This window comes from Phytophthora sojae, assembly GCF_000149755.1.
Source record: "Phytophthora sojae unplaced genomic scaffold PHYSOscaffold_1, whole genome shotgun sequence".
Lineage (NCBI taxonomy): Eukaryota > Oomycota > Peronosporomycetes > Peronosporales > Peronosporaceae > Phytophthora > Phytophthora sojae.
In genome coordinates, this window is record NW_009258115.1 from 11,630,253 (window position 1) to 11,655,604 (window position 25,352).

General features: G+C 55.7%; 9 protein-coding genes across 9 annotated transcripts; 5 read left to right on the forward strand and 4 right to left on the reverse strand.

Annotated features, from left to right (window-relative positions):
• Window positions 1–485: 485 nt before the first annotated feature.
• PHYSODRAFT_310211 (hypothetical protein) lies at window positions 486–2,478 on the forward strand (the record flags this gene model as incomplete). Its single annotated transcript, XM_009519134.1, has 4 exons — window positions 486–719; window position 790; window positions 865–2,181; window positions 2,264–2,478. 4 exons carry the CDS (start codon window positions 486–488, stop codon window positions 2,476–2,478), a joined length of 1,767 nt encoding a protein of 588 aa, XP_009517429.1.
• Window positions 2,479–2,524: 46 nt separating this feature from the next.
• On the reverse strand, window positions 2,525–5,023 carry PHYSODRAFT_258381 (hypothetical protein; the record flags this gene model as incomplete). The annotated part of the gene is made up of 1 exon (XM_009519135.1): window positions 2,525–5,023. One exon carries the CDS (start codon window positions 5,021–5,023, stop codon window positions 2,525–2,527), a length of 2,499 nt encoding a protein of 832 aa, XP_009517430.1.
• A 220-nt stretch (window positions 5,024–5,243) lies between these two features.
• On the forward strand, window positions 5,244–5,678 carry PHYSODRAFT_476744 (hypothetical protein; the record flags this gene model as incomplete). The annotated part of the gene is made up of 1 exon (XM_009519136.1): window positions 5,244–5,678. A coding segment is annotated over one exon (435 nt), but the record flags the coding sequence as incomplete, so codon positions are not given.
• Window positions 5,679–15,525: 9,847 nt separating this feature from the next.
• PHYSODRAFT_469891 (hypothetical protein) lies at window positions 15,526–15,945 on the forward strand (the record flags this gene model as incomplete). The annotated part of the gene is made up of 1 exon (XM_009519137.1): window positions 15,526–15,945. One exon carries the CDS (start codon window positions 15,526–15,528, stop codon window positions 15,943–15,945), a length of 420 nt encoding a protein of 139 aa, XP_009517432.1.
• Window positions 15,938–16,258, reverse strand: PHYSODRAFT_471613 (hypothetical protein; the record flags this gene model as incomplete). Its single annotated transcript, XM_009519138.1, has 1 exon — window positions 15,938–16,258. The coding sequence occupies one exon, from the start codon at window positions 16,256–16,258 to the stop codon at window positions 15,938–15,940; it is 321 nt and encodes a 106-aa protein (XP_009517433.1).
• A 743-nt stretch (window positions 16,259–17,001) lies between these two features.
• On the reverse strand, window positions 17,002–18,206 carry PHYSODRAFT_476324 (hypothetical protein; the record flags this gene model as incomplete). Its single annotated transcript, XM_009519139.1, has 2 exons — window positions 17,002–17,870; window positions 18,020–18,206. 2 exons carry the CDS (start codon window positions 18,204–18,206, stop codon window positions 17,002–17,004), a joined length of 1,056 nt encoding a protein of 351 aa, XP_009517434.1.
• A 1,470-nt stretch (window positions 18,207–19,676) lies between these two features.
• Window positions 19,677–21,783, reverse strand: PHYSODRAFT_323592 (hypothetical protein; the record flags this gene model as incomplete). The annotated part of the gene is made up of 2 exons (XM_009519140.1): window positions 19,677–21,196; window positions 21,282–21,783. The coding sequence occupies 2 exons, from the start codon at window positions 21,781–21,783 to the stop codon at window positions 19,677–19,679; spliced, it is 2,022 nt and encodes a 673-aa protein (XP_009517435.1).
• Window positions 21,784–22,543: 760 nt separating this feature from the next.
• On the forward strand, window positions 22,544–23,317 carry PHYSODRAFT_392215 (hypothetical protein; the record flags this gene model as incomplete). The annotated part of the gene is made up of 1 exon (XM_009519141.1): window positions 22,544–23,317. A coding segment is annotated over one exon (774 nt), but the record flags the coding sequence as incomplete, so codon positions are not given.
• Window positions 23,318–24,706: 1,389 nt separating this feature from the next.
• PHYSODRAFT_413607 (hypothetical protein) lies at window positions 24,707–25,099 on the forward strand (the record flags this gene model as incomplete). Its single annotated transcript, XM_009519142.1, has 1 exon — window positions 24,707–25,099. A coding segment is annotated over one exon (393 nt), but the record flags the coding sequence as incomplete, so codon positions are not given.
• Window positions 25,100–25,352: the final 253 nt, after the last annotated feature.

Here is a 25,352-nt window from a genome sequence, read left to right on the forward strand (position 1 = left end):
GCGCGCTGTCAACCCATTCCCTTATGATCAACCTGCAGATCATTCCGAAGGTTTATATTTAACACGAGTTTACCATGAAACTATTTTTCGGCTTATGAGATGTCGATGATCACCAAAACTATTTTAGCACCCTCCGCCATGCTCACTTGTCACTCCCCATTCGGCTATCACCACCGCTCTGACCATGGAGGAGCAGGTCGAGTCGTCTTGCCCCGCGGCACCCCCTGAAAGCACCTGCGGCTGTATCACTCAGGATCAGTACAACAAACTGGAGGAGCGGCTTGACCAAATGCAGGCAGATATTCAGACAACAACTCGGATGCTGCATGAGCTGAGCAGCCATGTCCATCAACACCTCCAGGTGCGAATTGTTTCTGGTTTACATACCTTGCAGCATAATGCTTTCTAACACTTTTTCTTAGACAACCACGGCAAACGAAAGGAGCCGCCGGTTCAGTCATACCTCAATTTCTCCTAACAACCCCATGCTTGCAGAAGGTGCCCCACGCATCAGTCTGGCAGGACTTAACCCGTTTGCTCTGATCGCCTCCGGCACTCTTGATATCATGGACATCACAGACGCAGATTTAAAAACTACAGATTTAAGATCTGCGTCTCCAGCTCAACGCCCGTTTTCTCATGCAGGGGAAAAAAAGCTGAGCATTCCACTTGCTGCGCCTGACCCCACACTATCAGCTCAGTGGTTGTCGAAGATCGAGGTAACTAACGTTGATCGCGTGGCGAAGCCTCCCGGATTGTTGTCCAAGTTGTGGTCACCAGTTCAAAAAGGGTTTACGAAAATCGTCCCGTTGAACATAACCAAGATCTTACCCTCACACAAAGTACAAAAGGATATCGAGGTAGCATCGCACGAAGACGAAAACCTGGTTCGGCGCTTTTCAGTCAGCGCTATCAACTTGGCCAAGGCTCAGAGCATCGCTCTAGGGCAATCGAGAAATAACCCGAGCGAGCAGGAACGAGAGGATCACCTGGTGTCTCCGCAAGATATCATCTCTGCTCGTAAGCTCGAGGGCGAAATGAGTCGATACACGCTTCGACATGACTCTCCGTATCGAACCGCGTGGGATTTGGGGGTTATCGCCATTGTTTTGCTTGATCTCGTCTTCACTCCGCTGTCCCTCGGTTTCAACTACCAATCGTCATTTCTTGACTACTACGACACCGCCGAGTCTGTGATTTTTGTCGTTGATTTCGTCATTCGGATGTTTTCTTCGTACCTCGATGAACATGGTAATCTCATCTCGGGGCCCAAACAAACGATAAGGAATTACTTGGTTAGCGGCTGGGCATTGCCAGACTTTTTGAGTTGGTTCCCATTTGAACTCTTCTCGAGTTCAAGCCACAGCAACGTGATCGGATTCTTCAAGTTCTTACGTCTAGCTAAAGTGAGTCACCTCGCCCACCGCCTCAACTCCGCCAAAAAGGCGGGTATTGTGCGCTTCATAATGCTGCTCGGGCTGGTGATAACAATATCACATCTCTTGACCTGTTACTGGAGCTGGGTGGCTGTCGGTTGGCGAGCACATATGCATGAAGGGACTTTTGTGCCGAGGTCGCTGTTTGACGAGTACAGTCTCTGCTGGTCGCTGGTCATCGGAAGCGTGAATGCGAGTCCACCAATAATGTACTCGGCAGCAGAGTTAATTTCAGTCGCGTGCTTCATGCTGGTAGGAAACGTGCTCCAAGCCAGCGTATTCGGCTCTGTTGCTGCGCTTATCGCATCAATCGACGAGAACGAGGCTGCGTACAGCAAGAAGATTATCACGGTATTGGAGCGCTGTCACTTTTTAGGCATCCCAGACGAGCTGACTAAGCGAATTCGAGGATACTACGACAACTTGTGGCGCGAGACGAAGAGTGTGAGCAGTGACGCGGACTCGTTCATCGAAGAGTTATCGCCAGCGCTAATCTGTGAGGTAAAGTTCCAGCTCTATCGAGATATGCTCAAGCAAATCCCCTTCTTGTCATCGAAGACCCTCGCTCCAGCTGTGATCGAAGTCCTCGTGTTACACTTGCGTACCGTCATTTACATGCAAGACGACGTGCTGATCAGGAAAGGGGAATTCGGAGACTGGATGGGCTTTCTGGGCTCATCAGGAAGTGTTGGTGTGCTCGATCCCAATTCCGAGGTGATCAAGGTGATACAAATCCTCCGCAAAGGTGACTGCTTCATTTTCTTTTTTTTTAGTTGAGAAACACTGCACATTGTTGTCACTTCGCTAATGTGATCGCGCATGTTTAGGGGAGTACTTTGGTGAGATGGCTCTACTTCAGCGCACGAAGCGAGCGGCGACAGCGGTGGCGCTTACGTGGGTCCAAATCCACGTGCTGTGCCGGCAAGATCTCGACTACGTTAAAGAGCTCTACCCCACGCAAACCGAGATTCTCGAAAACGAGATCGCCAAGTACAAACACAATCAAAAGTCGGGCTCACAGCGTTCGTTTGGTGTAAATTAAAATCCAATTCCGTCGCTTTTTTTTTCGTTTTGATTGCGGCATTCATTTAGATCTTTAGGTTGTATACTCGCACAGAGCTATCACTGCTCGCTGCTGCCAACACGAATTCTCCCTCGTTCTTAGCTGGGCACCATTCTAAACGCGAGACAGCGCCGGATGGGGAAATTTCCCACGCTAGTTCATCAATGCGCGAGCAAGTCACTTCGGCAACATCCTCATCAATCTTCGACATTGTAAACAGTTCGATAGCACCGGTTTCGAGACCGACGGCCAGGAGATAGCCTCCAGAATTTGACAGTGCAGATGGTAAAAAGGCCACAGCCGTGACGGCAGCATCATACGCCACGGGGTCACAAATGCGACCCCATTTTCCGCTGGTTCGGCTCCAAAGCGAGAACGACTGATCACGAGAACCGAGGGCGAAGAGGGACGAGTCTGGCGACCACGAGCAACTCCAAATGATGCGGCGGTGAGCTTTTACACTTTCCACGAGCGCAAACTTCCCGTCTGAATTCGGCTGTCGCTCGTAGAGACAGAATTGTCGGTCTCTAGACACTGAGAGCAAGTACAGGTCGTTCGGGGAGAAGGCCAACTGCACCACTGAGCTCTTGTGGCCCGCAAGTGGAAGTTGGGCTTCGCTCCAGTCTGCAGTATTCCATAGGCGCACCGCTGCATATCGTTCCTCACGCGACTTGCAGGCGGAAGCGATCAAATCGCCAGTGTGGGACGACGTCACACAGAGAAGCTCGTTTCCATGACCGTAAAGCTTTCGCTGCTCAGGCCACAACGTTTTGCGACCCAGCGTGTCCCCCACTGGTAAAGACAAGGAGGAACTCAACTTCGCGTAGCCATTGTCCGAGTCGCTGGCAGATTCCTCCGTTGTCGCTGACTTGTTCGTCAAACTTAATTCTGGGAGATACGCATGTTGCACGCTTCGGACCTGCTTCTCTGCATTTGCTTGTACCCCGCCATTCTTGTCGGAGGGACTCAACTGACCCACCAGTTGCCTCACCTCATCCGGAGCTTCGAACACGCGCAAGATCTTTTCATCAGCTCCACTGACGAATTGGTCGTTTGCGTCGCGATTTCCAAGCACAAAACAGCCACAGTTGATGTCGTATCCATGAACCTGCGCCCGAGAGATCTCGAACCAATTCGGTAGCGAGTCATTGGAGGTCTTTGACGGGGCCACGACGCGAGCGGTTTGATCCAGCGAAACCGACACTAAGTAATCGCCACGCGGTGCCCACGAAAGATCCGTGACCTCAGCGCAATGGCCGTTAATCGAAATTGCTGGCAGGAAAAGTTTCGATGGCACTGGCTGCTGCTCCCAGCGCTCCAACTGTCCGCCAAAGCTCAGCGACAGGAGATTCAGACGGCCACCACGTGCAGGTAACACACCTGCCGACAGCAACCCGTTGCCGCCCATTTCACCAACACGAAGGGACGGGGTCCACGAGCTGCGAGTGTCTGCAGACTTTGTCCACACAATGAGCGTATTGTCCATGGACGAGGAAAGCAGCGCTGTCTCGCAAGGATCTTCACTCTCATCATCTCGCGGTAACTGCGTCCACTGCACCGACGTGACCCAGTCTTCATGACCGACTAGTAGCGCATCAAAGCTCACGGTATACGTCGTGCGGGCACCACGCGCAAGGAATCCGTCTTTAACTTCACCAGAGGAAGCTCCTTCACCTTGACCTCTCGATCGAGCAGTAACTTTCCATACACGAATTCGCTGATCCTGCGACGCTGACGCGAGCATTGCCACTACATTCCCTACGTCTTCCTTCTCCTGTTGCTTAAACGCGACACTGCGGATCCACCCCTGATGTCCTTCCAGCGCCAGCAACTCCGTCAACTGATCACTCCCGTCCGCTACTTCAAACAAATGAACCTTGGAATCCACCCCACCCGTCGCCAGCAGCACACTCTCCTCCACTTCTCCTTCTCCTCCCTTCACCACAAGAGCATCCATTGTCTCCATGATACTCTTGACGCCAAGCTCCAGTCGACTCAGCAGCTTCACCTCCTCCTCCTCCTCGCTCCCTTTACCCCGACCGAAAACCGCCAACGTCCCGTCCGAGAACGCAGCAAAGTAGAGTCGACGTCTATGCGTCTCGGCAGGCGTCACGGCAGCCACCGTCACCGCCGGCAGCTTCTGACTCTCGTGCGTGACCTTCTGGAGCTGCCAACCGCTCGTTGACACCTTGGACCAGAGGAACACGCGCCCGTCCGAGTCCCCCGCGAGCACCTGCACGCTCTCCGATTGTGCATCGTATTGCATCATGACGCTCGTGAGTCTCGAGGCGTCGGAGGTCGCGTCCCGATGCTTCAACGTCTCCGCAATGGCCATTGGGGCGGAGTTTGTGTCATCGTCGACGCTGCTGCGCAGCAGACACACGACGTTCCTGGCTGCAAACGCGCCGCAGTAGTTGCAAGACCTAGATGAAGTTGAGGAGCTACTGGGACGCACGGACAGGGCGTTCGTGGCGGCGTTGCAGCCCACGGCGACATGAGCCAACGTCGCCTGCACCATCGCCATCCGATGAATTAGAGCTGTTCACTTTAGTGTCTGAATGGACTCGAATTAGTGACAAAAAGGCTACTTAACAACTTCAATGTTGCTCAATTTACAAAATCAGACGACATGGCGCTAAATATAGTCCGATATACACAAATCAGAATACGCGACATAATGCACGATCCGAATTCTCGCAGAAGACTCGTGGGCTGCGCAACGGAAAGCAGCACCGTCACTGGCGTGGATTGCTGTGCTGCGCCACAAGCTGCCACAGACCTCGTACAAGAAGGTGCTGGTGCAGCTGCCGGACGGAATCATGCCGCACCTGACCAAAACCCGCTGCTGCTCGCCGACTTCCTTATACCAGGTAAGCATCGGTGCAGTCACGAGTCTGCTGGCGCTGAACAGTCTGTTCATCCTCACAACTTCGACTCGCCCGACTTCTACAACAAGCTGTATGCGCTGCTGGACGACCACGTTGTACTCTGCCAAGCAGCGCGGCCGCTTCTTCGGCCTGTTGAACCTCTTCCTCTCGCCGACCCACTTGCCGGCGTACACGGTGGCGGCTTTCGCCAAGCGGCTGTCGCGCAGTGCCCTCATGGTGGAGCCGGGCGCTATCCTGTTTATTATCCCGATGGTGTACAAGTTGAATCTGCGTCACATGGAGTGCTTGTAGCTTATCGAGTTTGGACTCATCAACACCTTCCGCACGCACAACGTGCTGGTCGACACGCTGCTCTGCATGCTCGTGCCGCTGCTCATCCAGAAGGGCGTGGCCTACGTGCAGCAGTCGCCCAAGTCCCTCTTCGCCGTGTTCAGGCACTTCCTCTTCCCGGAGAAGGAGGAGCGCCGCGTCTCGCGAGTCATCGAGGTCAAGCAGCGCTTCAACCGCTGGGGCAAGGTCTGGGACTACGACCCGAAGAACCACCTGGCTGCAGAAGGTCATCTCGCTCTACCTGGCCGACGTGCTGGACCTCAAGAGCAGAAACGCCCAGTACGAGCTGCTCGAAAAGACCAAGCGGAGGAGATCAAAGACCACCAAGGCCACCATGGTGAAATGAAGAATGAAAGCAACAAAAGAACGAGAGTGCAGAATTAGAGAAATCCGAGAAAGGGAGGAGAACGTATTTATCGTTTTTGGCCACTCATATATTCCAGACTTCAACTGCGGCGCCCCACCCGGCTTCGGCTGTGGCGACATCTCCTGCCTGGCTTTGGCTGTGGCGACCCACAAGCTGGTGCCTATGGACTATAAAGATGGGGGTCAGGCGCATCGTGGGCGATCACGACGACACAATGGATCAAGGCACCAAAGACTACGTGCGGTCGACTCGAGCGTCTCCAACTTGTCCGCTGACGATGTACGCGGACTCCGAGACAGCAATGGGGAGCTGGTGCGGTGCGCTGGATGTTCGGAAGCTCGTGGGCACCAACATGAATGGAGACGCCTTGCGTTGCTCTACAATAGTCCGCGTGGCCACGATCAGATCCACCACGGGCTATTTCGCGTCAATTCCTGGCGCAGAGATTCGGTCGACGATAGCGATCTCCGCCAGGATGACGATGACGCACAAGTGGCGCCAAGTTTGAAAGTGCAACTTGAAGTTGCGCCTCGTCACAGGGTCTTGATTTGTGAGTGACCATCACTGTAACGGGGTTATATGGAATAGTGACCCTGTCACTATTCCGGGATGGCTACATCGGTCACTCCCCTGGATAGTGACCCAAGTGGCCTCAGAGCCAACAGATACATTTTGTATGACACAAACTATAGGGAACTTAGGATTTGTATGCAGGCCAAATCTATACCAACCTATAAATACATTCAGTCTTAGATCTACCGCTTTTCAAGTCAAGTCGTCCCCTTCAGACCAGGGACACGTGAACGGCTGTTCACTTGGAGTTTGTATACTCCTGCTTCCTCTGTTAAGAAGTGCTGTGTGCCCCGTCACACTTGGTAGCACTTGTAGTCAATCCTACGCCTACGCGGGTAGATTGGACTACCTGAATCCTCTGTGGTCTCATCGAGTGAGCCAAGATGGATCGTACGGAGTTTCCCCATCTGAACAACTCGCAGTACGAGTCCGTTCGTAAGATGGCAGGCATCTTTGGGACAGATGCCCTGCGTAGCTTAGCGGCGGCGACGCCGGCTGAGCAGGTTGAGCGTATCAACGCGTTCGACACCTACGAGCGAGGGCTCATCGGCCACGTTCAAGGGCTTCAGGCCACTGCGGCCGCGCCGAAGCCGGTGCAACCGAAGCCCCTGCGGCTGAAGGTTCACCCCTTCGAAGGGAAGGAAGGAGAAAACCTTCACTTCTGGGTTCGAGAGGTTGAGCTCGCGATGGACGCGGCTCTCGTCTCGGACGAGCGACTCCGTGTCGCCTTTGCGCTCTCCAACCTTAGTGGTCGCGCTAAGAGTTGGGCGTATACCCGCGAAGCGACGACGCCTGGATGCTTCGCATCATGGTCTCAGCTGTGCGAGCAGCTGCGGGCCGCGTTTCTTCCGGCGAACTACGAGTACCGCCAGCGTTCGCGCTTCCTCGCCTGCAAACAAGGAAGGCGCGAGCTGCATGAGTACATCCAGGAGATGCGAGTGCTCACTGCCTCTTTGGTGGGGAACCCCCTGCCTGAACACATCAAGGTGACCGTGTTCATGGACGGTCTGCGTGTCGGTCCTGCCCGCACGCAACTGTTCCGTGTGCAAGCAAACACTATGGAGGAGGCGATTCAGATCGCCCTCCAGGAGGAGTACAGCCACAAGCAGGCTCGTACCCCCGCCACGGTATGGCAGAGCAACCCTGCCTCTGGCGGTGCGCCTAATGGTAACTCCGGCAATGGAGCGATCAACGGGCCGGTTCCCATGGATCTGGGCATGGCCGAGCAGAGCGACATTCGCTGCTACGGCTGTGGTAAGCTTGGGCACATGAAACGTGCTTGTCCCGCGGGAGGACTGAAGAACAAGTTCTCTTCGAAGCCCTATGGCTCTAGGGGTCGCTGGCAGAAGCCGCGCCCCAGGAACCAGGGGAACGCCGGACACCAGTAGGGGCGGGGCGCCCTACTGGGGAAACACTAAGTCTTCGTGAGGGGCGTGCGGGTGGCGCACGCCATGGGGACTTAGCCCCTGAGAGTCTCTGTACTCTCGAAGCGGAGAAGGGCAGCGGTGGGCTGCTTGTGGTGCACGCGAGTGTACCGGGATACGATCATCCCTTGAGAATCTTGATCGACTCTGGGGCGTCCAAGAACTTTGCGCGCCGCCAGACTGTCGCACGCAATCCCGACAAGTACGCCGATGCGCTACGAGGCAGCAAAGGCAACGGGCTGGTCTCGGTAAGACTGGCCGACGGTACGGTGGTAGAAGTACCTCGGGTCCACATGGACCTCACTGTCAAGTTCGAGGACTTCGACAGCACGGAGCCGTTCTTGGTCCTAGACATGGACAAGTACGACTTGATCCTTGGCATGCCGTGGCTGGAGAAACACGAGCCTTGGATCGACTGGCGCGGCAAGGCCATCGGGGCCAGCCGTCCCCCACGCTCTGACAGAGCTTTCGTGAGTCATGTTCCCACCTCTGGCAGCAGCTGGAGCGCCCGCGAGGGCCGCCAGGGCGCAGCAGCGTCTAATGAGTTCTTGGGGTCCGTCGAGACTGACGACGACTCCGACCGGGCCGGACAAGGCCTGAGAGTGGAGGTGCCGGACAGCACCTACCAGGTGGGTAACGTAGGTCCACACGCGGGTAACGAAGTACCGCAGGCAGCAAGGGCTGCTGGAGAAGGTGCCGCTGGCGTTGGCGTGGGTAACCAAGTTCCACGCGAGGTCACTCAGACCGTAACTGATGAGGAAGGCACTGCAGGCACTTCTGATGTGGGTAACATAGTTCCACAGGAGGTCGCTCAGACCATCACTGATGCGGAAGTCGCTGGAAGCGCTCCTGGTGTCGGTAACCAAGTTCCACACGGCGAGGTGGGTAACATAGTTCCACCCAGCAAGGCGGGTAACCAAGTTCCGCTCAAGAACAAGGCGGGTAACCAAGTTCCGCTCAAGGACAAGGCGGGTAACGTAGTTCCGCACAAGATCGAGAAGACCGGTGGTGCCGTCAAGGCGGCGCCACGAGACGAAGACACCCGAGAGTCACGTCGTAAGCCGGGCCTAGTCGTGTGATCGACGACGCCAGTCGCCAGCGACTCCGAGCCTCCAGCCAAGGCTCCAGCCGCCGAAGAGTGTTATCACATCTTCGACGGCGTGACCGGTCGTCGGGTCAAGACAGGAGCTGTCGAGCTTACAGCTCTGCCCGAGGTTTCAGAGTTGCTGAACCTTGAGGAGCTCTCAATGGAGGACTTCTTGGCCGAGCTAAAGGCCGGGGAGATCGCAGAGTTGGTTCTCCTCCGACCGGAGTCCACGTCGGCCGTGTTGAACTCGTCCTCGGTCATGGACCAGGCAGTCCTGGAGGAGTTCCAGAGACAGCGCGCGTCGCGCATGGACTCTGAGATTCTTAAGAACCCCCGGGACCCGGTGTACCCCTTGGTGAAGGAGTTCGAGGACGTGGTGTCCAAGGATCCACCGTCCAATCGCCCTCCGGACAGGGGAATCAGGCACGAGATCGATCTCGTGCCGGGGACGAAGTACTGTGTCACGAGGCAATGGCCTTTTCCCCGGGAGCAGTGTTAAGTCATTGATGCCTTCTTTGCCGCCAAGGCGAAGGCGGGCATGGTGCGGGAGTCGAAGTCCCCGCACTCGACGCCTACCTTCTGTGTTCGCAAACCGAATGGAAAGTGGCGTCTGGTTCATGCTTATAACAAGCTGAACAGCGCGACAGTGCCTGCGCAGACACCGATCCCGCGCAAGGACGTGTTGCTCAACAACATGGCTGGCTGCACGCTGTATAGCGCGCTGGACCTGGTGGACGGGTACTACCAGATCCTGATGCGCGAGAGCGACATCCCACTCACGGCTGTGAGCACGCCGAGCGGTAAGCTCTGGGAGTGGCTGGTCATGCCTCAGGGGCTTTCTAACGCCCCGGCAACGTTCAATCGCTTGGCCACACAACTGTTCCGACCTTTGCGTGCGTTCACACAGACGTACTTTGGCGACATCTTCGTCCACAGCCGCGCCGTGGCAGGCCAGACGGCCATGGAGGTGCATCTCCAGCACCTTCGACGTGTGTTCGAAGTCATGCGGGCGAACAAGCTGTACGCCAAGTGTGTGTTCGCAGCTGAGGAGATCAAGGTCCTGGGCTGCTTCGTCAGCAGCGCCGGGGTCTGGGCGGACCCGGAGAAGGTGAAAACCATCGCGGCTTGGCCGCCACCTCGGTCGCAGAAGGACCTACGACAGTGGTTGGGCCTCGCCAACTACCTGCACAAGTATAGTGCAGGCTACGCCGAGCTGGCACGGCCCTTGTCGGATCTCCTGAAGAAGAATGTCGACTGGCGCTGGGAGCGTCGCCATCAAGATGCTTTTAACGACATCAAAGCGAGCTTACAGCGCGCGCCAGTCCTCGCATTGCCGGACGAGACGAAGCCTTTCAGCGTAGTCTGTGATGCGTCTGACTACGCAATTGGCTGTGCGCTATTGCAGGCCGACGATGAAGGCCGCGAACGGGTCATCTCGTTCCAGTCCAGGCAGCTCAAGGCAGCCGAACGGAACTATCCAGTCCACGACAAGGACTACTTGCCATGAAGTACGCTCTTGTCAAGTTCCGAGTGCACCTCCTGGGCTCGACGCCCTTTGTCGTTTATACAGACCACGCGTCCTTGCGGACTGCCGTCAACACGCCGCATCTCTCACAGCGGATGGCGCGTTGGCTGTCATTCTTCGCGGAATACAACTTCCGTGTCGAGTACAAGACGGGCAAGTTGAACGTGCTTGTCGACGCGCTGTCGCGCCGACCCGACTACGAGCTTCCTCATATTAGTCGGGTCACGACGGATCTGTATGATCGTATCAGGCTGGGGTACCGAGACGATGCCAGTCTCGAACCTCTTGTGCGGTTCTTGGCCGCTGGCTCGGAAGCCAAGGCCGAGTGGCTCACGCCCCGACAACGTGCAAGGCTGCACCGCTATGAGTGGGCTGACGGTTTGCTCCACTATAGGGTCGAGCCCGAGGATCCTCCCCGTATTGTCGTGCCCAACGACGAGGATCTCAAGTACGACATCCTGATGGAGGCGCACGACGCTCCATCCAGTGGCCATCTCGGCCGTGAGAAGACGTACGCGTCTGTCTCGCTGATGTTTTGGTGGCGTCACATGTACAAGTGGGTCGCCACCTACGTCCGTACGTGCGAGACGTGCCAGCGCGTGAAGCCTGCCGGTCACGCCTCGGCACCATTGCAGAGCCTGCCGGTCCCAGCGGACTGCTGGAAGTCGATGAGTCTCGACTTTGCCTTCGGACTTCCGGCCGATGACCGTGGCAACACTGGTGTTGTTGCCTTCGTGTGCCGTCTGAGCAAGATGGTCCACTTTGCTCCAGTTCGTGACACCGGCACTGGCGACGAGGTCGCTCGCCTGTTCATGGACTGTGTCTTCCGACACCACGGTCTGCCCGAGACCATTGTCTCTGATCGAGACACGCGGTTCACCGCTACGTTCTGGCAGACGCTGTTTCGCCTTCTCGGCACACGACTGTCGATGTCGACGGCGGACCACCCGCAGACGGATGGCCAGACGGAGCGCGTCAATCGCGTGCTCGAAGACACGCTCCGCAGTATCTGCGCGGAGATGCCCCGCTTTTGGGCTGATCGCTTGCCCATGGTTGAGTTCGCACTCAACAATGCGGTACATGCATCGACGGGCTTTACGCCCTTTTACCTGAACGGGTTGCGCCACCCTCAGGTGCCGCTCACATTACGAGGCAGTACCGGGGCTTCGGTCCTAAGTGGGGGAGAGGCTCGGAAAACCTTTTCCTCCCAAGTCTCGGACGTGAGTCCAGCCACCTTGCGGAAGCAACTGTCCTCGTTTGCCGAAGACAGGCTGGACATAATCAGCAGGGTGCGAGACACCATGGCGCAAGCCCAAGATAAACAGAAGGAGTACTCTGACCGAAATGGAAGAGGAAACATGAACGTGTTTAAGGTTGGGGATTTAGTTCTCCTAGATACTAGAAACCTACCGCTGAGGCCACCGCCGGCCCTCCTTGATCGTAATGGGCAGATCCGCTACCACGTGGACCGAGTCGTCCGGGAGCGGCAGCTCCATGACAAGCGCCAGCTGCTCGTGAAGTGGAGCGGTTACCCTGAGTCGGATAACTCGTGGGAGCCCGTTGAGCAGCTCCAGGCAGACTGCCCGAAGGCTGTTGCGATATGGGACGAGAAGCAGCGGCAGCTTCGTAAGTAGTCCTTGGCTTCTTGGCCGGTACCCGGGGCACGGTTGCAGACGTAGTCGCACCACGCCCACGCTCTTCACGAGCTTCGGCTCTCGCCTCTTGCTTCAGCTCGTCCATCTTCGAGGCGACCTGGAAGCTGAACGCTTCTTCGCCTTGGCCTCGGCGGCCTTCGCAGCGGCAGCCGCTTTCGACGCTTGGGCACGCTCACGACCTTGTGCCAGCATCAGATGCTTGGATGCCAGCACCTCCTTGGGCTTGGAGCCCGCGTCGCTCGGCGACTTCTCGGCCACGACCCCAGCGTCGGTCACAGCGACTTCGTCGTGCGACTGCTTGCTGTCGCCTGAGCCGGACTCGGCGTCCTCCGCCTCCTTCTCTGACAAGGCCTTTGCGTCGGCCGAGGCGTTGGTCATGTCGCCTGCCGCCAGCTCCGTGCCTTCGGCAGCGTGCGTGCTGCCCTCCGAGACGTTCTCGTCGTCGGGTGAACTCTCACCGGAGTACTGGACCATCGTGCAGTCAAAGACGGCGGCTTCCCAGTCGCGAGTCGGGCTTTTATGGCCCCGAGGACTCTCCTCCTTGCTTTGCGCGGCGTCAGGAGACTTGCTCCGAGCCCCGGCCTCACGGCCACTCTCCTGCGTGCTGCTACGAGAGCGCACCACATTCTCGGCCGCCTTCGTGGCCTCCATCAGCGCGGACGACTCGTCCTTGGCCTTGGCCGCCCTGGTTATCGGCCCTACGGCCCGCGGTTTCGGAGGTGCTTTCGCACTGCGCTTTGGAGGCATGCTTCCGGTCGACGTGGAGACCCTGCGGCTTGCTCGGCGATGCGCCAGTTGCTCTGTGAGGCCCGGGAGCCAAGGCACCAGAGCTCGCGCCGTTGTCGATGGATTTCGACTTTGCGAGTCAAATGTGAGTCGCCGGCGTAACCTCGCTCTGATTGGTCGATAAGATCGAATCTAAGTGGGGGAGGATGTAACGGGGTTACATGGAATAGTGACCCTGTCACTATTCCGGGATGGCTACATCGGTCACTCCCCTGGATAGTGACTCAAGTGGCCTCAGAGCCAACAGATACATTTTGTATGACACAAACTATAGGGAACTTAGGATTTGTATGCAGGCCAAATCTATACCAACCTATAAATACATTCAGTCTTAGATCTACCGCTTTTCAAGTCAAGTCGTCCCCTTCAGACCAGGGACACGTGAACGGCTGTTCACTTGGAGTTTGTATACTCCTGCTTCCTCTGTTAAGAAGTGCTGTGTGCCCCGTCACAATCACTCTGTGGATCTTCGATGTTTGGTGTAAAAGCGAAACAGCGCAGTGCAAAATGGGTCCAAGTTTGAAAGTGCAACTTGAAGTTACGTCTCGTCACAGGGTATTGATTGGCTTGAGTCGCGGGAGATCATCACTCCGAACACGCATTAGCCCCGGTGCTCCAGGTTGCGCTTCACTTAAAGCGACAGGGGAATGGGCGATACCGCGTTTGGATGCGTCTGGTACCGAAGCCGCCTAGCACAGGTGGGTCTCATTCCGCAATTTGCAACATGCCGGGTAAGCGCAAGAAGCCCCCCGCCGGCTCGACCGACTCAACCCCCGTCTACACGTATCAAAGCGTCAAGATGAAGCTCAATCAGCTCTGCGACCTCGACTTCCTGACCGACGAGATCCGCACGATGGCATCGGAGCTCAAGCTGGTCTGTTTGCTGCGATGGAAGATTGCTGGCATGCACGTCCTGCGGTATCTACAAGAGGGCGCTGCCCTGCCGGCCCTCGACTCTAACTTCTTCTACCGGTGCTGCAGCGCCTCGCTGGATGAAACGGAGAAGAGAACGAGGAACAGCCCAGAGTATCCGGACCTCCACCCGACCTTCATGAGATACTGGGAGCTGTGCGAACGACTTCCCGAATACCTCCCCCCAAGCAGCGTCAATTCGGGTCCCATGAGGCGCGCGATGGCCGATACGATGGAGACGAACACCATCAACATGCTGGCTCTTCACTTTCGAAGGAGACTTCACCAGTACATCCGGTTCCGCTACGCGACGACGGGCAAGCTCCAACTCGGCTATAAGGCGACGCGGACGCTCGTTGCTGGCTGCTATCGTGTCAAGGAAGTCCCCCACCTCGACGTCGACGGCGTGGACACCGGCAACGTGGCCTATGTATGGGACGAACCAAGATCCACTGCGGAGCGTGAGCTCCGCGACTGGCTTGGCTTCGTGCCCTGGGAGTGGCGCATTCGCCAAAACCCGACGCACTTTATCGTGAAGCTATACGACATGCTCCAGTAGATGGAGGCATTTGTCGAGAAGCACCCAAAGACAAAGGGCGCGCGTCTCTACTCCCTGCTCCCTTACTCCAGCTCATTGATCCCCGCAAACGTGACGCTAAACATTACGTCGCTGCATCAAGTGTTCTACCGACTTTTCACGGACCCTGAGCGTCAGGCAGAAGTCAAGACGTACGTGAAGGACGAGCTTGGTGTGGAATGCGGATCTACAGAGCAAGTTCGCCGCCAGTTTAGCAAAAACAAGGATGCTGTTTTTCGGAAGATGTTTCGGCTAAATGGACTTGAGACCAGCACACGGGAGTTCGCGTACCAAATCACAACGGATGGCTATGCAGCTTCCGTTCTGCTGCGCCACCAGACGCCTCGCCGCGAGGATGACGACAACCCGGACCAGCCTCGCAAGCGCCAAAAGAATAATAAAGGTGAGGTAGTCATGCTCCGGAAGCGGTCGAGGAAGATGCCCTCGAAGCGGCGATGAAGAAGTTGCCGCCCGGATATGCTCCTGACGTCATGATCGGCATCGACCCCGGCGTGAGGACTCTGTGCACCGCGGCATGTGAAGGTAGCCTTCCAACTCGGCAGTCGCGACGCCGACGTAATCGACAAGGGAAGCGAAAGCACAAGAACCGACGGGCGAAACACAAGCGCATGAACCGACACGGGCAGCGGATCGTCGCCATCAACACCCGCGAGTACTACCACATGTCCAAGATTGGCAAACATCGCTTCTGGAACAACGGTCTGCGGGAGAAGGAGGCTTCGTACGCCAAGATCCTTGACGGTATGCCGACGTTCAAGACAGCAAGATATCAAGTCTACTTGGATCGACTGCGGTATTTTCTGAAGCACGCAGAGTACCTGGTGCTGTTCTCGGCACAGCACTCCTTCCGGAAGTGGCGCTTTTTACTGTACCGCATGAAAATGAAGGCAATCGACACTCTGGCCAAGCGGCTTGTGCCGACCCCAAGTCCACATGTGTGCGTCGCATTCGGGGACTGGAGCTGCCAAGATGGACTCCGGGGCAACCCTCGCGCTCCGGTGAAGGCGTTCAGGAAGGCGCTGGAGCGGCGCGCTACTGTGCTGCCGATGGACGAGTTTCGGACGAGCAAGCTGTGCTCTTGCTGCCACCAGAGCCTTCGCAGAGCCCGACTGCAGACCAAGGTCAAGGATAAGGAGAACAAGATCGTTTTGAAGGGCAACAGAAACGTCCTGTACTGTAAGAACAGTCGCTGCAGGGCCCACTTCTGGAACCGAGACGTCAACGCTGCCATCAACATTTTTTTCAGAGATAATGCAGCGATGGGGGCGCAGTCAAATCATTTTCGGATACGTGTTAGCTAGTCGAGCTCCGTGTTGTAGCTGGACGAAGCCCCAACCAGTGTAACTGGGCTGACACGTGACCAGGCCCCTCTTCCATCTGTTCCGCGAGTGATCTTGTTGTTGCCTCGTTCATCCTGGTGTATCGCTCGAACGCGTCGGAGGACCATCTTCCGAATAATTTGATTGTGAGCCTGTCGACCCCAGCCGCGAAGAGTGCCGTGAGTTCCGAAAGTTGAAGGGTCTGCCCCCGCGGCGGCAGCGGCACACTTGATTGCTTCAGCCAGACGATTTGCGGCGAGGACCTTGCCGGTACCGGTAGCACAGAGAGCTTCATTGCTGCCGAAAATGCGAGCATTCTGTGCTAGCTCCCATGTTGCTAGCACTGGGCACAGCCATGCAGAGCCCGATCTGTGTAGTGTTCTCGTAGCCCCGGCCCCGACTTGGTCTGACTTGCTGCCGCGGAACTTGATCGAGACTGCAGCCACCTTGTCGATTGAGCGAGCCGGGGCCTCTTGCGTGGAGAGGAATTGCACGTCGTTGACTCGAATAATGTATGCCTTCACCTTTGTACCATCCGCGAGGTACTCCGACCGCTTCAGTAGAAAGAAGAAGCCCATGACCGCAGCCCCCCAGAGCACGCGGTCGTGGGCTGACTGGAAGTTGCATCTTCTCCGTATTTCGCGTAGGCTGGCCATTGTGACTGGTTACTTTGGCGTGGAGGTGGTGACAACCGCTGCATCCCCCGCACGGCCATGTTGTGTCCCGCGTGCAGCCCGACCGAGTATCAGGGGTTACGGATATGATACCAAGACACATGGCTGATCGCGGCCAACACGGTATTCGCTGAGAGGGGTTTTCCTGAATTTGCCCAGTAGTGGACGGCAAACAACGCAAGCTGGTAGGAGTGCTCCTGCATGTCGGCGGGAAGCCACTTGCAGTATCCGTTCGCTGAGCACCACGCTGACCATCGTTTCCACGTGGCGGCGTACTTTGGTCGGGACTGCGCGGCCAATGAGTAGTATTGTAATTGAGCGAGAAGTCCGTGTAGATCTTGCGTAGCGCTGGTGGTACTGGAATCTAAGACCACGCAGACGATAAGTTAGACCAGGTGTCACTAAATGGTGATGTCCACGCTCGAGATCCGGCATCCGCCATTGTGTTTATCGCCCCAGGAAGATGCCCACACGAAATACGAAAGCCAAATATCGCCTCCGCCAGTCCGATCGCTCGGTTAAGCACTTGCGCCAGTGGATTGGAGCTCGATAGCCGGTTTGTCCATGCCACAGCCGAAGTGTTATCAGACCATGCTCTGACAAAGATCATGGGTTTAGCTGGGGTTGACGCCCACTCAGGTCCAAATATCCACGCCGCTAAGGCCACACATAGATGCTCCCGGACATTTATGTTAAATCCATCCGAGCCTGATGCTGCGTGAATGCGTGCTTGTTCTTCTTCATCAAATCGCACTTGGATGTATTGCTGCGTGGCGGGATTGAAGACGGCCAGGCCACTGTTGCTGGCGTCCATGTAAAGATGAACATCGATGGGTTGTTGATCCGTAAACCTTGCTAGGGGTAGCTGTTGAAGCCGGCCATGAGTTAGGATCATGGTAAACCACTGCAGATCACAGACCATCGAATTCTCGACAGCTATTCTTCCATAGCGTGGCGCTCGAATACTCGCGGCATGTAGTCGTTGGTAGAATGGTTTTGCGGCGCGGAGACACGAACAAACATGGCGTAGACTTCCTAGGAGTTGCTGCAGCTGGGTTCGAGTGATGTGTTGCTGAATTGCTAATGATTGAACCCGAACAAGGGCTTTAGCGATTTTTTCGCGAGGCATTGACACCGTCCGTGCAGCGATGTCAAACACCAGTCCCAACACTTGAAGGCTTGATTCCCACGAGCTAAAGTTGTCTTCGTTGATTGCTCCGGGACCGAGAATCGCTAGCATCGCCAGTCGTAGCGTTTCAATTGCGAGAAATAGCCGGTTTCCGGTGTCAGGTTCGACGAGGACATGATCATCGACCCATTCGTAGGCAAAAATGGGTCGTGGTCGCGAGAGGTTTTGTCCATGGAGGCGGGGCTTTCGCGACTAACTAACCACGTGATGGCACCACCAAATGCGCCATAAAAGGCGGGAGAACTTGTCCACCCGACTGGAGCGGACATATCCACGATCAGTACACCAAGTTCAGGGATTGTGGCCGCCATCCAGCGAACATGGCCGCTAGCCAGCATTAGGTGGCGGAACGCTCCTTTCACGTCGCCCTTCATGATCATTATAGCGGCTCCCTTGTATCGAGCGTGGCATGCTTCAATTCGTTTCGCGATCGCAGCCACGTGTTTATACTCGACGTCAGGACAATCTTCTGTTCTTGATGCATCGTTTGTCGAGTGACCGCGGGGGAATGAGAGGTCATGAATTAGCCTTACTTCGTCTTCAGGAGAACAATCCTTTTTCGGTACTGCGCCGAGGGGGCTGATCTGAATATTTTCCCGATGCCGAAGCACTTTAGCATCGAGAACGAGGTACTGCCCCGCATCTTGGCCCTTGCGAATGGCCCTGATGACAGCGTTGAAATGTCGAGATGCCGATCGGTGGCTTTTTAATCGGTTTCGTTTGAGAGGGGTCGTGCTACTTCCAAGTTGGTTGAATACCAGTGCGGGCTATCTGCACCAAGAGGTCCTTGTGTCGGTAGCCATCCGAGTGAAACGAGACGGATACATTGTCTTGTTCGGGCGAAAATCACCTCGCTCCTGGTCTCGTACCAGTTCAACAATGTCTTGGAGGCGCATCTTGTGTTCACATGCCATCGCCGTAGTAACACGCTGCAGTTCCGTGTTAAGTTGGCAGTGACCGTTGCTCTGGCGGAGAGGGACGTCTCGTGGGGGATCTACCCCGAGCCGCGTGCAGAATGCGTTGAACGCTTGCACTTGGCTAGCTACACGTGCTGTCGCCCGCTCACTCAGTATCCGTTGGACGTGACTTGCCATCGACTTCGGCTCTTGTAAGGGGACCGTGACGGAGTTCAGCGTTTGTCGCGGTAGCTTCGTTGCGTATAGACATAGTTCCGGGCGCCCTTCACGTTGTAGCTGGGGTGCTGGCGTAGCGGTGGGACTAGCACGCGCGCGAGCTACTGGTACCTGGCGCATTGTTCCGACGCGCAGCTGAGCCGTTTTGTTGCTGGATGTGATTTTGCGCGGGTCGAGCTTGCTAAGTATGGGCAACTCCGCACCGCTGTTCTGGTAACCACCATTTATTCTCGGGGTTTTGCCGGCACCACTGGTACGAACAAGATGCCGAGTTGGTGACTCCTGCTGAGCCGTGGCAGGTAAACCAGGCTGTGTTGCCTGACGGGGGCCGTGAAATTGAGACTTCAGTGGCTCGAGCTGAGCCGTGCCGAGCAAACTGCTACGACCTGAAGCACGAGACCGGTGATGTCGGGTGCACGGAAACTCAAACTGAGTCAAGCCACGCGAGCTGCGTGGATTGCACTCCTGAGACCGGGGGAGTACGCGCCGCGGGGATTCGAGCTGGAATATCCGGGCCAGCGTGGCGTTGTAGGCGGGTTGTGAGCTGATGTGAGCTAGTTCCGCGTCGTGTTCGTTGGAGAGGGTAGCGGGATGCTCTGCTCCCGACAAGGTAACTGGGGGTACGTACTGAGAAGCCGAGTCTATTGAGGCGTCTAATACGTGATGGTCCACACTACTCTGTCCAAGGTCGCAAGGACCATCGCTTCCTGGACGTCTTCATGTGGAGGTATACTTGCTATTGATGCCGCCGAATCTGTGGCGGATGTAGCCTATGAGCTTCTCCGTCAGCGCTGCCGGGAAGAAGTGCACTCTGCTGGCGTAGTCGCACACATTCGGGTCGCTTGATGGACAGCCGCGCTTTGACAGGAACTTCAAGCAGACTTCCTTCCCATCCTGACGTGGAATTGGGATGTCCTCAGGTACTTTCCTCCCTTTGTTGCTACCGTGCCGCTGGGGACGTGGTGGCCGTGGTTGCTCATCGGAGCGAGTGGTGTTGCAGGGAGCCGACCGCGTCATTGCCTCCATCTTTTCTCGCTGAGCGGTTAGTATAAGCCCGTGTAGCTCGAGGTTGTCTGGAATAAATCGTGACGAAATCAGGTTTCTTGTTGCTGTCCCATTTACACCGTCGACCGCCACCGCGTTCCTGTATTGCTCGAGTTGTGAGTCGATCCACAGTACTAGCGTGAGAAGCATGTCCTGGGGCCACCTGTTTCGACTCTTGAGAGCACCGATGAAGTTGTAGAGTGTCGTGGCGAGTTGTTGGGTCACCACATCACACATCACCGCACAGTATTGCTGAAAACCGATCGCACCGGCCAGGATGTCGTCCCACGACGAGGGGTCCGAGGCTGGTAGAAACTTGGCAGAGACGGAGAAATCACTCATGTTCACGAAGCTTTCCCGCTGACGCTTGAGCCGAACCAAATGATCCACAGGCGTAAAGTGTAGAAACGAAAGTCCACGACTTCCAAACTGGAGGTCATACGCGCGCATTGCGACACCGGGGTAGGCCCACAACAGGAGCTCGGCGTTGGACACCATTGAATCCATACAAGAGGCGGGAGACTTACCTTTGTAAGCATCTGAGGTGACGATGTCATGAACTTGGCGTTGCTCGGGCGTTGGTGCAAAGCTGATTTTACTCCGTTTGGCTGTCCCTCTGTCTTCCGCTTTTTCCGCTGGGCGTTTAGCTCCAGTGGCGGGCACTCGGCGAGACTCCATGAGGTGGGGTAGGAGGTGCGGTTTGTGCATCCGCATTAGATCCAGAATTTCAACTTCGGCTGAAGTCTCGGTAATCATTCGCTCTGCTACCACCGGTACAGCCGAGCACGGTACGTGCCCGCTTTGGCCCTGTTGCTCCGGGGCAGGCCCCGCGGGTCTTGGCTGAGTATGTTGCGAGCGATTGATGGGCACCAGGCGCCCTTCATTTGCAGCACCGTTGGTGCCGTTCGATATTAAAGCTTGCGCGAGCACGGCTTCGTCTGCCGCGGTTTCTGCATCGTCGTCCACGGCAGTCATGTCGAAGAATGCGGTGGTGTCGGGAGCTGCAGTAGCCGTTCCTTCATCGTTCCGACTTCGTGTAGACGAACCCACGCTCGTTCCAACGGGTTGGGTTGGGTTCAGGTCGCAGAAAGAGGAACCAAAGGAGGATTCCATGTCCACCGGAGCATTTTTCCCACCGTCGATGTAATATACGTAGTTGATTACATGCTGAAGCGAGACTCGGGCGCGCTTTCCTGTGCAAGGGACGATCCAGGTGTACATTCGGTCGTATGCGGGTGACGCTTCGGGTAGCAGCAGTCCATGCATGAGTTGGGCTACTGGCCGTCGTACAAGCTGGATTTAACAGGCGATCCATGATGGCACCATGCATTTCGTCTAGTTGGTCGTAACTCCAGCTGTCAAGCGGGAACTCGTGACACCCCATGACCATTGCTACCACGGGATACACCGAGTCGCAGATATCGGCCTTGTTGGTCTCCACCGGACCTGACTTCGTGCTGATGATGAGTTCCGACTCGGAGGGTCCCGTGACTTGACCGTAGCAGAAGTGGCCGTCGATCTTGGCACACACATCTTGTCGGACCCAGGCACATAGTTTCTCGCCTTCGGCATCCCTGCTGTCGACTTTTCTTGCCAGAGCAGTAGCTCTTGGCAGCTTCACCGTAGGTCCCCACTCGTCGCCATCCGCGTCGAGCAGCGCCGTCACCGCCGTGCCTCTGGCGTTCGAGATCTTCGCGTAGACCGGGGAGGCGATGGACCCGTTCAGGTCTTCCGGGAAGACGAGGAGGTAGGAACCGCGAGAGAGCAAGGATGCAGCCATCTTCGACGTAGATTATCTGCGGACGGTTTGTGCACTGCGAATTCGCGTTAACGGTTGCTTTCCTTGGAAGCTTGTCAGCTTCTAGCGCGTTGAAAGTTGGAAAATGACTGCATCTACACTACGCCGACGTGCCGGCCTTGAACATGGAGGGTGAGATGGTCTATTCTGCGCGTACTCGCCTTCTTATCTCCGAAAATAGCCTTCCCTCGAATTAACTCAGGAAACCATCCAGGAGCTTCTCAAGTGCAGGCTGCTTGACCTGGGGGGGCTGGCAGTATTCCAGCGGTAATGACGACCAAGGTTTTTGAACTTGTGAGGGTAGGTTGTTGTGTGGGCATGCGCTCTGCGCATTGTCAGCGCAATGGGGTTCCGTACCCGAGCAGACGGTGTGGAGGAGGGAAACTCCGATGACACACATTTTTTTTAGTTTCAAGTTTCAAGAAGGGATTTTTTTCTCTTTTGGAAAACTAAAAAGCTAATGCACGATCCTAAGCATAGCGTGGCTCTAGCGGCCGTGGAGACCGCCGTTTCCGCTGCGTTAGCCGCGGTGGTGCACGCCACCAATCCGCCCATCAACGAGACCTCTCCTCGCTCCCCCAAACGCCGTCGGTTGTCGCTCTCACCGCTGCAAATTGACGACGTTCTGTTCCGATCAACTTTCGGCATGAAGCGCTCGTCCTTCGACTGGATCTGCGCGTTCATCAACCGTCAGTGGACGCAAATCCATCGCCCCATTAGCAGCAGCTCCAGATTCCAGCTGCAGGAACGCGTGGCCGTCGCGCTTTACTATTTGACGCACTGTATCGAGCTGGAGCAGGCAGCGGAGAAGTTCGACGTGACTCCGAGCGCTGCTGAGCGCTACGTGTGGCAGGTGGTGGACGTCCTGCTGTCGGACGGCGTGAAGGCTCAGTGCTTCACTTCCCCATCGAGTGACGAGGGCTGGAGCAGACTCAGCGACGGGTTCGAGGCCATTTGTGGGTATCCGAACTGCTGCCTGGCCGTGGGGGGAATGCTCGTGGAGATTGAGCGCCCGAGACGGTGGGAAGGTTGGTACTGCCGCAAGCGCTTTCCGGCGGAGAACGTGCAGCTAGTGGTGGATGCTCAGTGTCGAGTGAGAGCCATGGATGTGCGACCTGGAGGGGTTACGGACAAGGAGACGTTGAGGTACTCGCGGTTTGGCCGGAGCTTGGCGGAGATTCTTCCCGAGGGAAAGCATGTCGTCGGTCATGCAGGATACGCACTCTCGAAGCATGTCGTGGTGCCTTATCCGGTCGACAGCAGCATGACTGAGGCTGAAGAGCTGTTTAATACTCTGCAGTCGACGACTCAACGTGTGGTGAAGAGAACGGAGGAGATGATCAAGAAACGATTCCAGATTCTTCAGAAGCCGCTGCGACAGAAGACGGGGGAGGGAGATGCTGCCACGACACAAATGGCCCAGGTTATATCGACTGCGATTGTGTTGCATAACATTTTGGTGGAGTTGGGGGATCTAGTCGAGGTAGACTCATCACTGGAAGACGATACGGACGAGGAAGACTTGGAAGAGGACTCGGACTCGGAGGACTCCGATCAGGACGAATGCATGGATGATAGCGCCGCCGATCAGCGTGATCGCATCAAAGAGTATCTGTATGTAAACCGACACATCATCAGCAAACGTTTCGGCTGACACAAAGTGGTGTTATGTGTTGGTTGTTGCGTTATGTTGGAGATCCATGCTGAGTTCCCAGCATGTAATTCTAAAAAGAGTCGGCATCTTGGGCATTACAGGGTCTATATCGAGATTCCCATGTCACTAACTGTGTTCGCTTGTCTGTCAGCAAAATACTTGGAGCTTCTAGTTATCTCACTCGACCTAAGCCGTATGAAGCATGTCACACCAACAAGTATCGCACCTGATGAGATTTCTTCCCGTCGCGCAGTTTCGCGGTTATGGCGGGCATTTCTCGGCTGGGAACTTATTCCGCAAGGCGTGTGGTTGCTCTGGATCAGTATTGCGAGAAGACTTCGCTCCTTCGGGTGGTTCTAGTTGCCGTGTTCATGCCACTTCCTGCGCTGCTCCTGGAAATTGCATCGGAACTTATCCCACTGCGTGATCCAGCAGAGGGGTGGAAAGCCAACACTGGAGCTTGGATTCGGCTTTGTGTACTCATCACATCGACCGCGGCTGGGTCCCTGTTTCAAGTTCGAGCAACAACACCAGAGCTTTCCTACTGCAGCATATTCAACATTTCCGTTGCAACTGGATGTAGCTCTACACTGACGTTGGTACTGCTAGGGTTTATCCTCTTCCGTTCACGCTTTTGCTAATGTGTATCCCAGCAGCGATTTTCTTCGTGACATTCTTTTTGCTCGCAATCAAACATAGGGGGGCGGAGTCATCAGCTCGATTGGAAAGCCACTTCAACGGAAAATCTTTCTCATTCTCGTCCAAGCTCAGCTATCCTTCGTGTACGTATCATTTGGCGTCATATTTGACAAATGCACTCATGCGCAGCGGTTCGTGCTACTTCTGCTACTCCCCTTGATGAAGCTGGCTCTGAAGAATTTTCTGGCGAAACTCGCGTCTGACAACGTGGAATCCATCCCTGCTGTGGTAGTCTTCACTGTTGACATCTTTAATGGGTTGTGCACTTCGATCTGAATGCAATCGTCTGGATCGTGGTGGACGTCACTCGTCATGATTGTCCTGAATGCTGCGCACACAATGCTGTCAATGTCGGAGATAAGTAATGCCACCATGCCGCTCATGACGGCAACCCGGAAAAGAACTACCAGGCAGCTCAAGGCAAAGAGAGCAAGGGTAGCTCCGAGTACCACAGTCCGACAAAAGTCCCCAAGCTTGCTACGAAGTGCAACGATTATGGTACTCCCCGCTCCATCCACGCGAGACATCGACAGCCGAGCAGCAGTAGCTGGGAAAACCATTTTTACACGGCATGTTCATATAATGCCGAAGTTGTTGTTCCATCTGGAACACCGCGTGCTTGTCGGGTACATTGAATCTGTGGTACCGATTCTCTACGCCGTTTACTTGTCAATCGTGAGCCAATTGCCAAGCGCCAAGTACTACCCTTACATGCGTTTGCTCACGAACGAGCAACTTCAAGTGACGGTCGGGAGTATCATCGTCTACGCAGCAACAGAAGTTGCGTCTTTGGTGAGGATTCACGTTACGGTTAAGCGCAAACTTGGGTTTTCAATGCTGCATCAGCTAGGATTTGTGCTGGAGACCGATACTGACCTGCTTCAAGGTCGACGCTTCGTCTGGATCGTCATTCTACTGCAGCTCACGCTCGTGCACTACGGTACGCCATTTTGATGTTTCACTCGTAAAGTTTTGTTGCTTTTTAGACTGCTGATCGTCTGTTGACTGGGAAGGCATGGATTTTAGCTTTGGCTTTGCGTGGATGGCAACACCGTTGTCGGACATGCCAAGAATAATGAATCGAGGCATTTATTCTGGGAGGAGAGCTCATGCCGCATCTACTACTAGTACTTTGCATTCACAGCGCAGATGCCACTGAATAGTATTCTATCCGACGACCCTCATGGGCCCAAGATTC